This window comes from Phodopus roborovskii, unplaced genomic scaffold (assembly GCF_943737965.1).
Source record: "Phodopus roborovskii unplaced genomic scaffold, PHOROB, whole genome shotgun sequence".
In the NCBI taxonomy this organism is placed as follows: domain Eukaryota; kingdom Metazoa; phylum Chordata; class Mammalia; order Rodentia; family Cricetidae; genus Phodopus; species Phodopus roborovskii.
The window spans coordinates 2,971,549-2,983,771 of record NW_026126616.1 but is presented as its reverse complement, the minus strand read 5'-3'; the positions used below and the strand labels follow the sequence as shown (position 1 = coordinate 2,983,771).

Genomic DNA, 12,223 nt, shown 5'->3' with positions numbered 1-12,223 from the left:
GAAGGCCAGAGTCAAGGACCTGTCCAGGGTCACAAGGCTGCACACTGGCTGAGCCAGCACTGGAACCTGGATCTGAGTCACATCCAGGTTGGCCTCTAACCCACTTAACCCATTCTGAACCAGCCTAGCAGCCCTGCCTTCATTAGGGTCCCTCTTGCTACATAAAACACCACGACCAAAAGCGACACGGAGAGGAAAGGGTTTATTCCAGCTTATAACTCTCAGGGAAGTCGGGGCAGGGTTTCAAGGCAGGAACTAAAGCAAAGGTCATGAGGAAGGCTGCTTACTGGCTTGCTTGTCCATAGCTTGCTCAGCCTGTTTTGTTATAGCATCCAGAGGTGGAACCCAGATCCAAAGGCTGGGCCCTCCAGCATCAATCAGTAATCAAGAAAAGCCCTTCAGGCTTGCCTACAGGCAACCTCATAGAGGCGTTTTCTCAACCGGGTTTCCTCTTCCCAGAGAACTCTTAGCTGTGTCAAGTTGACAAAAAAACTAACCAGGACAGGCCCTCTCCTGGAGGCTTGCTGCTCCCCTGTGAACTCAGAAGACCAGCAGCTGGCCAGAAGTATTTCCAGCTGGTCAAAAACATGGCCAATGGCCTTGACGACAAGCAGAAACAGCTGAGCCTCAGCAGGACGATGGCTTCAGGAGGGACATGAGCATCCTGATAAAGCCCAAGGCTTCCCTGTACAGAGCAGCCCCTGCAGCATTAACACTTCAGTGTGACAGAGGACTTGGGCAGCCCCCATACATGGGTAATTTCTGCAGCCCTGGAGCCTGGCTGAGTTCCACCTTTGTGACTAACTGCAGTTCTCTGAACGGCGAATAATTTCTACAACGCCACTGAGGGTTTCAGAATGCCTGCAAAGGGCTTTTCAAAGCTTTCAGTCATTTCATGTGGTTTGAATTATGAGTCCAACTGAAAACAAAGTTCGTTCAAACCTCACAAAAGGGAAGCAAAGACAGCCCAGCCTCTACAGCATGCTGGCCCCAAACAAAGCCTGACACGCTCACCCATCCACAGAGTTCGTGCATCCACTGAGCACATACCCTGTGTCGAGGGATGTGCCGGGGCTGAGAAATGCTACAGAGAACACAAGGCACAGGGCCTGTCCCCAGGAAGTTCCACTCTGCACTGGCAGGCCGATTAGAAACCCATTTTCAGGAATGGAAAGAGGGACAGCTTAGGGGAGTGTCCATTGCTCTTACATTTATTTATTTTAAAATAAGTAAGAAAAAAAATAGAGGACTGTGGAGACAAGTTCGGTTCAGTCAGTTCCCAGAACAACCACCTGTAGCTCCAGCTCCAAGGAATCCAATGCCCTCTTCTAGCCACCCTGGACACCCACTCGGGTGTGCAGAGACACACAGATACATAAAAATAAAAAATAAAACACATCATTTTTAAAAAAGACTCGCTTGCTATCAAGTGGAGAACAAACTCGGGGGCTCAGAGTGGCGCCTGCCCAGACTGCAGCAGTGGCCTCAGGAGAGGTAAAAGGTGTGTGGGAGCAGGGGGTGGTGGCACACACCTTCGATTTCAGGCAGTGAGCTCTGAGTCTGAGGCCAGCCTGGTCTACAGCGTGAGTTCCGGGACAGCCTGGGCTACACAGGGAAACGCTGTCTTGGGAGTGGGAGAGCTCGCAGGCAGAGTGGCCACCACGATGCAGGACAGCAGGAACGTGGGTATGAAGAGTCACCGTGCGGTGAGAAGCCCAAACATCCATCCCTCAGCGGTGACATGTCTCCTGTGGTGATGACGACCACTCTTGGCCTCTGAACTCTTCCCCTCAGATCCCATAACCCAGCGCCACCATTAGAAAACCAACAAACAAACCAGGAGAGACCCTCTGCAGAGAATTTAAAAATAAGTAAAACAAAATAATAAAAATGAGCAGCCAGACATGGTGGTGCATGCCTATACTCCCTGTGGGCAGTTTTTCTGTCCCACCAGGTCCCACAACCACTCAGCCCCAATTAAACACACACAGACATACATTATTTATAAACTGTTTGACCGATGGCTTAGACTTCTTACTGACTGGTTCTCTCTTAATTATTAACCCACTTTCATTAATCTAAGTATTTCCACATGGTCCCATCTTATCAGAGAATGCCTGTCCTATCTTTCCATGGTGTCCTCTCCCTGAGTCCTCTCCCAGTCCCCTCTCATAGCCCTGGCTAGCCTTCCTGCCTGGATACTGGCCAATCAGTGTTTTATTCGTCAACCAATAAGAGAAACACATATACAGAAGCACATTCCCCATCAACTCCTAACACTGGGGAGGCAGAGACCGGGGGTCACTTGCCCGGCCAACCTAGCCTCATGGGTGAGCTCAGGACCCGTGAGAGACCCAATGTCTAAAATATGGTGGAGAGCCTGGGATGCAGCTCATTGCTAAGAATGCTTGCCTGAGCTCAGTTCCAGCATCCACGAAACTGGGTGTGATGGATGGCACACACCTGTAATCCCAGCATCCTGAAACTGGGTGTGATGGATGGCACACACCTGTAATCCCAGCATCCTGAAACTGGGTGTGATGGCATACTCCTATAATCTCAGCACTTTGGGCACGGAGGCAGGAAGATCAGAAGTTTGAGGCTGGGTGGTGACCATTGGGGGTTCGAATGAGAAGGCCCCCAACAAGCTCATACATTGAATGCTTGGTTCCCAGTTGGTGGACGATGTAGGTAGGATTAGGAGGCTTGTTGGAGAAGGTTTGTCAATGGGGCAGGACTTTGAGGTTTCAAAAGCTCATGCCAGGCCCAGTGTGCCAGAGAGAGAGTGTATGTGCACGTGCATGCATGCACACGTACACCATGTAGACTTGAGTGCACATGTGCATGCCTGCCTGCCTGCCTGCAAATCAGGATGTAAAGCTCTCAGCTACTGCCCCCGCACCATGCCCGCCTGTTTCTATCAGAGTTGCCTTGATCATGATGGTGACTCTTGACAGCAAATAGTGACTACGATAGCCCCCCCCCCAAAACATAAAAGTAAGGTGGACAGCATTCCAGAGAACAACTCAGGCTATCTCAGCGTGCTCACACTCACACACACAAGACAGCCACACAGGCGTGAGATCAGAAGATGACATCCCTACTGCTCGTTAATAGACATGAAATGAAAATACAGGGTTATCGCTCATTTTTTATTTCTATCTTTATGAAAAATTATTGGCTTTTTTTAAAAGTATTTTTAAAGGAGCTGAGTGTTTTATGTTTGCTTTCTGAAAGGGGTCTAAATTTCAAACTGACTGGTTTACCACCAAGTATCCCAAATGCAGACGTCTTCCCAGCCCTGTGAGCTCACAAGGTTTTGGTAGGAAGAACAACCCAGAACTAACTCAACACTTCTTGGAAGAAGTACTTGTCTAATCAGAACAAGAGAAAAATCTGCATCACTGGCTCTATTAATATGCCTGAGATATAACTGGTATTATAATGATTCTTTTATCAAAGCAACAAATGGATATAATGAGATTTCAATAATCTCCAATTTAGTAGCTTTTCAATCATCATTCCACCTTCTACTTTATGCTCCCAGATTTCATAAGATTTATGCTCATAAGTTATGGTTTGTGCGAATATTTCAGTTTCCATGTCAACGACAAAAACCCCAGGGCAAAACTGCATTCAAGCTGTGAAGGGCAACATGGAGAACATGAAGGGCAACAGAGAAGAAGTCTCTGACCAGACAGCCTGAGCGTAGCTATTGTGCGTCCTGCTTCCTGTGGTCTCGAAGACAGAGAACAGAAGCAGGCAGGCTGTGTGGATGAGGAGTAGCGATACTGGCAATAGTTCTTGCTGGGTGTCTTCTAGACACCCACAGTGTCTACAACACAGCAGAGACTTGATGACCACAACACCCAAAGGGAGATCGTGTTATTAAACCGCTTTCTAGAGGAAACCAAATCCAGAGACCCACTGGATGAGTGGGTCTGGACCACAAAGGAAGCTATGCAAGCAATCGGCTGGAGAGCAGGCGCTTTTAGCACTCGGCCAGAAGTGGGGGACAGTACAGACAGGACCCTGGGTTCCAAGTGACCGCAAGCTCAGAGCACACTGCAGCTGGCTGGCACAAAGGCAGAAGCCATTCCGAGCCTTCCCCTAGTGCCCGCTAAGGGACACTGGCAGAGTTGCCTGGTTTCTCATGCCTGTTCCCTTTGGAGTAGAACAAACAACTGATAAAACAGAAGAGTGCTGCTGCTCCGGCTTGGTGACAAGAAAAAAGGACATCTCTGCCATTTCTACACTATGGATCAGGGCAGCGTAACTGCTTAAATCCTCTGAGAAATAAAAGCAGAAAATAAACTGCACCCAATGTTTAGGATCTAAACTACAGGGAACCAGATAGTCTAGCCTAATTGGTGAGCTCCCATCCAATCAGAGACCCTGTCTTAAAAGAGATGAATAACACTCCTGAGGATGACACCCAAGGTTGTTCTGATTCCCACTTACACACACACTTACATACATCCATGCACCTGCACACATGGATGTTCATGCATGCATGTGCATGCACACACACACACACACACACGCACGCACGCACGCATACATACAACCAGGTTCTAGATAAGGAAGAGTCACTTGGAAAATTGGAATGAACCGAAACTCTCTCGGTCCTCCATAGTCACTCACTACAGGACTTCTTACATGTGCAGGGCCTGGCATGGTTGTGCAAGGCTGTTTACTCTGCAGACATCAAAGGGGTCAAAGGGGAACAGGACAGGTGGTCTCCATGGCCTTACCCTATGTTCATTGATGAGAAGGTCCCGAGCAGCGTTGAAGATGAGAGTGTGGAGATGCTTGGAGTAGAACACCAGGGTGTAATCGTAGTCAAAGCCATATATCTCAATGTCCGACAGGCTCATCTCATTGTTTGAGAAGATGGCATCTGGATTCAACAAGTTGTTCATGATGGAAGGAACCAATTCTAGGAGCAAAAAAAGGAATCCGTTATCTCGTGGCATGGATAAGGGTTGACGGGCATCTAAAGGAAAGCAGTAGCTTACACACCCATGCGATGCCCAGGACAGGCAGAGCCAAGGCCAGGGATGCAGCTCATCCCCAGAGCACTTCAGAGAAGGGGAGAAGAAGCAGAGGAAAGCTGGCTCATGGGGACAGAAAGCAGATTGGTGGCTGTGTCCGGTGGGTCAGGAAGTGACTGTTACCGAATACAGAATTTCTTTTCAGGTGGTAAACAACATTCTCATTTTGATTTTGGCAACAGCCATGGGAAATGCCTTTTACGAATATACTAAAACCCATGGGTGGGGTCCTGAGAGTCTTCATGTGTGTTCAGGGGAATCTACACCACATCTCCACAAAGCCGTCACTGAAAAAGAACATGTGCTTCAATGTCCCGAGAGAAAGACTTCTGCTTGTTAATGTATGCTGGTTACAGATTTCATAAGTACGCATCATGGAATTTAAATATAGCTCATTATCCAAAGGAAGGGAACATTCAATGTGTCAGCTACCAGTGTTCCCCCATATACCCTAAGGCTGGCCCTACTGTACACACGGGCCTACATGGCAGTCTCACCACAGGCTCACTAACACAGACGCCGAGGAAATGACCTTATGCTACTAAATAAAACTTCGATATAGTTACATGTATATGCCATAACCAACCCAACACCTGACTCATTTCATTTTTTCCTGATTAATAATAACACCTTTGTGGTGAGCAGATGACTTTTTTCGGCTGGCTTATTAGAGGTGACATCATTGGGGTTCACCTGACAGACACAAAAGCAGTTTGCATTGTTTTCTGGGGAGGGTCTCTCCATTTGAGGGGCTGCTATTACACCACTTTTATTCTTTCTTACTACCTTACAATGTCCATGAGTTCAAACAGACCCTTGCCACAGTCCAAGCTGCAAGGTGAGGGCTGTTACTCAGTGTCGAGCACAAGCTTGGCATGTTCAAGGCCATTTGATCCTCAGCACTGAAAAAATAATCTTAAGATGAAAGACAACATTAGTGATTTTATTTCTGCACTCCAGTGGAGTGCCTTCCTGTTTCTATTCCTCTAGAAACCACAGATCACTGCCACCTATGGTTTTTAACAAGAGTAAAATCGGAAAGCTGGAGAAATGCAGGCAATAAGGCCAAACACCATGTCCACACTGAGCTCCTGCTTTCACGACGTCATTTTCAGAACTGTAAAGATTGTCTGAACACACCACAGAAGTCTCAAGACAGCACCCCGCAGCCAGGGTGGCCGTGGCTTTCCCAGAACATAAAGGAGAATTTGTGATTTTTTTTTTTTTTCATTTTCCACCCCAAAGGGTGGAAAGCATCTCAAAGCTGGCAGATGTGCTGAGATGCTGTGGTGAGCAATCACTCGGCAGTCTGACGATGCTGGAAAAATCAACTACCCACTGAGATCTCAGGCTCCAGGGTTCCCTGAAGGACCATCAGGGGCATTTAGGATCAGACACTGAACAGTGTGTTATAAGAGACAGAAAGGAAATACACCTACCCAGGTAGCCATTAGCACTCACTGGAGAGCAGCCCCCTGCATGCGCTAAGCTGGGATCTACTGCTAAAAGGATAGGCGGTTGCTTTCTTTCGCGTCCTCTCATTTTATGGGTCAGGCTTTAGTTGAACCAGCTCACAGGGCATCAGTGCTGCAGACAAGGGGCTTTCTGGCGCTAAGGGCAAAACACCAAACAGTCTCCCAAAATCCAACCTGTCTGGGTTCTGTGACACATCAGAACAGCGGTCAGCTCTTTGTGAAACAGTCTCACTGTATCACACAGGCTGGTCCCAAACCCCTGGGCTCAAGTGGTCTTCTAGCTAAAGCCTCCCAAACAGCTGTGATCACAAGTACACACAACTGTGCCCCAGCTGGCAGCCAGCAGTTAGCAAGTACTGTGTGCAACCACAAAGCCTGGCCTCATTTAACCCAAAAGCAGTCCCATGGAGTGCATACTACGCTACCTCCATTAACCTGAGAAGTCTAGCCCCAAATCACAGGGATCTGGCCACATCCATGGACAGTGCACATCTTTCTAAAATAACCGGGAGGACCAGCACGATGGCTGAGCAGATAGAAATATTTGCCAAGAGCCCTGAAGACTGGTGTGTGGCCCCTGGGACCCACACGGCAGGAGGACAGAGCCTGCGCCTACAACTTACCTCTGACTCTACAGGTGTTTGTGGTGTGTGCCTGCTCCTGCTGCCCGGCTCCAACCACTATTCTTAAAATCAAAGGCGTAACGAAGTAAAATGGCGTCCACCCATTATTTTTGTCTCTCTACGAACAGCGGCACAGTATCCACCAAGAGACCACCAGGGTAATCAAGAAGCATCACCTTACCTAGTGATGGCTCCGGTCACAAGACCGGTCCCCGACTAGGGCAGAGTCCCAGCCGGCTACAGCCCTGGGAGCTAGAAGTTAGGAAAAGCCTCACAGACCCACAGATGGTGCCAGAAGGCAACCCTGGCAGTTTTCCCATATACACCGACTTCTAAACCACACTTTATACCCTTGGGTTCCAGGCCCGCACTGACATTTCACACGAGACTGAATCTACAATTATCCCCAACAAACGACACATTTCCATTAGTGTCCCTCATCCGGTGGCCTTAGGTTTCAAGGTGACGGGTGACAGGGTGGCGGTGGGCCAAGTCTAAGGAGAGCAAGTAAACTGACATTTGAAGAACACAGGTGACAATTCACAAGAACTCACCGCAGGAGGGCTGAAGCCAAACTCCTCAGCTCAGAGGCCTAATGCCAAAGATCCTGCTTGACCAGGGCTGCTGTGGGGGTGCTATTTTCTGAGTGTTACAGGACCCCCCGGATGACTAGGTGAAGCAGGCTAGCTTATGAAGGAACCAAAGTTCCCCTTTCACAAATGACCTTTGTGTGGGAAGCTCCAGCAGCCTGCTTTAATTAAGGCTTCTATTTACACAAAGCCCTGCCAAGGGAGCCCATCTGCCCTCTCCCTGCCTGAGATGGGCACAGTGCGCAGGAAATCCCACAGGTCAGCTTGGAAGAGCTGCCCAAGCCTGCCCGGGGCTGGACACCACCTCAACACCCGTTAGTGTCACACTGTGCTGTCTCCCACACAGGTACAGGGGCACAAGGGGAAGCGTCAGAAGCCTAAAGGGACCTCAGCTCCTCTAATGTCACCAAAAACGTAATGTCACAAACACAATGCCCTCCTCGTCATGGAGCCAACTCTGTAAAAGCAGAAACAGAAGCCGGGTGGAGTAACCACGCCCTCAGTCCCAGCATTCTGAAGGCAGAGGCAGGCAGATCTCTGTGAGTTCAAGCCTGGCCCGGTCCACAGAGCCAGTTCCAAGGCTGTTTGTTACACAGAGAAACCCTGTCTTGAAGAAAAACAAACAAACAAGTAGAAACAGGAGTGGGTGCAGATTTAGAGAGTGAATTCTTTGTGCACACAGAGAACAGCTAGCTCTACAGCTGGTGCTGGGGGTGGGGAGGGCAGCTCTGCCGGCCATCGGCCTTTACCCTGAGCCACCTCCAACCCTACAGTATACTTCTGACAAACTCCCATGCCGTTTTCCTCAGAGCTGCACCATTCTTCCGTATCGATTTTTTAAGAACCCCCTCGGAATATCGTTCCTTGATTACATTCTATCTTTACTGCTGACGGGAAAAGAAAACGAAATTTAGGTAGAATCTGCACTTGTGAGGGATAACTTTGGTCGACCTTGCTGGTCCCCCTCTACAGTCAGACATGCTAAATGACTCTCCATTAATAAAGAGTCTCCAGTCAGGAAAGGCTATCGGTGTCACAGAGCAAATGTGGCGAGAGAGCCAAGGAGAAATCCATGGCCTGAGTTGTATCAAGGGATTTCCTCACAGATTCAAAAGGCAAGGTGACTGTCATTCAGCAATTGGGCAGGCAGCCTAGAGTTGTAAACGTTGACTAAATGGAGAGATGTCTCAGTCAGTAAAAGCACCCGCCAATGAAGCAGGAAGACGACCCCTTGCCCCCAAGCACTCATGTACAAAGCTGGAGCAACTGTAGGCTGGTAGTCCTTTGCTCTGTGTCTAAAATCCATGTTTGAGTGAGTACATACCATGTTTGTCTTCTTTGTGACTGGGTTACCTCACTAGGGATGGTTTCTTCCAGTTCCATCCATTTGCCTGCGAATTTCAAGATTCCATTGTTTTTTCCCGCAGAGTAGTATTCCATTGTGTAGGTGTGCCACATCTTCTTTATCCATTCTTCAGTTGAGGGGCATCTAGGTTGCTTCCAGGTTCTGGATATTTACAAATAATGCTGCTATGAACATAGTTGAGCAGATGTCTTTGTTGCATGGATGTGCATCTTTTAGGTATATGCCTAAGAGTGGAATTGCTGGATCTTGAGGTAGACTGTTTCCCATTTTCCTGAGGAACCGCCATACTGATCTCCAAAATGGCTGTACAAGTTTGCACTCCCACCAGCAGTGGAGGAGTGTTTCCCTCTAGCCACACAAGAAGGACCCTAAGAGAGACATACACGGTCCTCCACAGAAGGGGGAAAGGGACAAGATCTCCTGAGCAAATTGGGAGGGGGGAGCAATGAGTGGAGAGGGAGAAAGGGAGAAGAGGAGGGGAGAGGTGGACATGAGGGAGCAGGAAGATTGAATCAGGAAAGGAATAGAGGAGAGCAAGAAAAGAGATACCATAATAGAGGGAGCCATTATAGGTTTGAAGAGAAATCCGGCACTAAGGAAATGTCCAGAGACCCACAAGGATGACCCCAACTAACATCTAAGCAATAGTGGAGAGGCTGCCTTAAATGCCCTTCCCTGATAATGAGATTGATGACTACCTTATATGCCATCCTAGAGTCTTCATTTAGTAGCTGATGGAAGCAGAAGCAGACACCCACAGCTAAACACAGTAAGTTAAAAACATCATAGTTGAAATGCATTGGGCCAGTCAGAAGAATGGCTCATTGGTAAGACACTTTCAAGCCATTACAAGGTTTATAAGGTTTTGGATCAGTCCCGGCACTAGAGGGCTGGGAGCATTTAATACATCTCCCCAACTGGAAGCCATAGCTCAGTCTAGCCTACATCTCAGCCTGAAAACACTTAGTGTCTTAGTTAAGGTTTACGACTGCTGTGAAAAGACATCATGACCATAGCCAACTCATACACAGGAAAACATTTAATTGAGGGGACTGGCTTACAGTATCAGAGGTTCAGTCCATTGCCGTCCTGGCGGAGAGCACAGCGGTGTGCTGGCTACATCTTGATCAGAAGGCAACAGGAAGTAGTCTCTGTGTCACACTGAGAGAAGCTGAAGCAGGAGCCCTCAGAGCCCGCCCCCACAGTGACACACTTCCTCCAACAAGACCACACCCCCCAATAGTGCCCCTCCCTTTGGGGTTAGGGGGTCAATTACATTCCAAGTGCCACACTTAGATTACAACTAGACAAAATCACACAACACAGAACACCGTAGAGGGTGGGCTGCTTCTCTCACCAACCCCACTAGTGCATACCAACCCTTACAAGAAATGACACTGACAGGACCAAGCACACGAATTCTGGTTCCTTCCAGGACACTGTCCCAGAAACTGCAGTTGCTGATCCAAGGCAAGGCCTGACTCATGATCCCACCCACCTCTTGGCAGGGGTATATACCTCAAAACAAGCAAACCAGGCCAGGAGCCTTTCTATATTTCTGTTTTGATCTCACAGTTTCACTGAGGTGCAAATTGTGTGTAATAAGCTACATATCCAGCATGGAAGTCCAAAGAGACAAGGAGCCGCCCCACACACACGCCTCCCCTTGACCCTGGAGGCTGCAGCTCTCTCTCCCTCTGCCCCTGCTGAGTTTTGGGGTCAGATTCCTACGCTCATCTCTGGAAGATTCTACGAATGAGGTCATTCAATAAGCAGTGTTTTTTATAACCTGGTTTTCCTACTTGCTAACCTCACAAGATTTTTAGCACTTGCAGGCCTCCTATGTGTCAGCACTATACAGGGAATTAGGCAAGAGTTATCAGTTATAAAGCACAGATAGTTGGTGGAAGAGATCAGCGCACAGCCACACTGACAGGGAACACAAAGGGCTGGCTCTTGGGGGTGCAGGGCAATGAAGACGTCACTTATATTTCTTTTATTAATTGAAAGAGAAAATTTCGCTTTTCCACCAGGATCTTACATCATCTCCAGGGACAAGCAACCCATGACAAATAGAATTACTCATCTAAAAAAAATTGCTAATGCACATGACATTTATACAACTCCCACTAGAAGTTAAAATTGTACCTTATTACTCTGTAATATCTATAATCCCCACTGTTCCGTAGAAACCCATCACACTTCCTCAAGCTCCAGAAATAAAACCACACACAAGTGCATTGAAATGAGATTAAATGCAATGATTTGATGACAACTTAATCTGCAGGTAAGTCATTTAATAAAAAGTAAACTTCACCACTCAAGAAAAAAGATATTTAGCTTCAAGGGGCAAAATTTCTTAGAAGAAAACAGAGCCAAAGATACCCAAAATGAAACACTCGGCAGGCTTGTCACTAAGTACCAAGGACACAGAAAAGGGCTGACTATCAATGCTCTTCCTAACCACGCACTGAGGAACCTCACAGTCACAATCCCAGTTAACATGGGCATCCCAAGGGGCAAATTCCCAATCTGCAGAGGACCCAAAAGCAACCACGGTAAAGCAGCAGGACCGGTCAGTGTGGACAAATGCGAAACACACTGTGGGTTCTTTATAAACTTTCCAATCTTTGTCCCACTTTGCTATGGGACAACCCTTTTGTACACTGTGAGGCTGTATCTCCACCAAGGCACCTTCTTACTGCTTAATAAAGAGCTGAGTGGCCAACAGCTAGACAGGAGAGAACAGTCAGGACTTCCAGGGAGAGAGGAATTCTGGGAGGCGCCAGGCTGCAGAGCAAATCAGACATATAGTATGGAGGAGAGGTAAAAAGCCATATGGCAGAATGTGGATTAATATAAACAGGTTAATTTAAGTTTTAAGAACTAGTTGGGAACAAGCCTAAGCTAAGACCAAGCATTATAATTAATAAGAAGTCTCTGTGTCATTATTTGGGATCTGGGGGTCCAAAGAAAGTTCAGATCCATTTGGTGTTCCAGTGGATGGAGAGGTCACACCAGCCAGTGCCACCACTCCTGCTGATGGCACAGCTCCACCCAGCAACCTCCCAGAGCTGGGGCATGTAAATGCAGCTTCCAGCTTGGCTCTCACAGA

General features: G+C 47.9%; 1 protein-coding gene across 1 annotated transcript in view; it reads right to left on the bottom strand.

The window, feature by feature from the left end:
• Nt5dc3 (5'-nucleotidase domain containing 3) overlaps positions 1 to 12,223 on the bottom strand; it is a 40,551-nt gene that overhangs the window by 17,512 nt on the left and 10,816 nt on the right. The window contains exon 2 of the mRNA XM_051206218.1: positions 4,755 to 4,939. Within this exon, the coding sequence (XP_051062175.1) occupies positions 4,755 to 4,939 (185 nt within the window). The remainder of the gene's footprint in view (positions 1 to 4,754; positions 4,940 to 12,223) is intronic.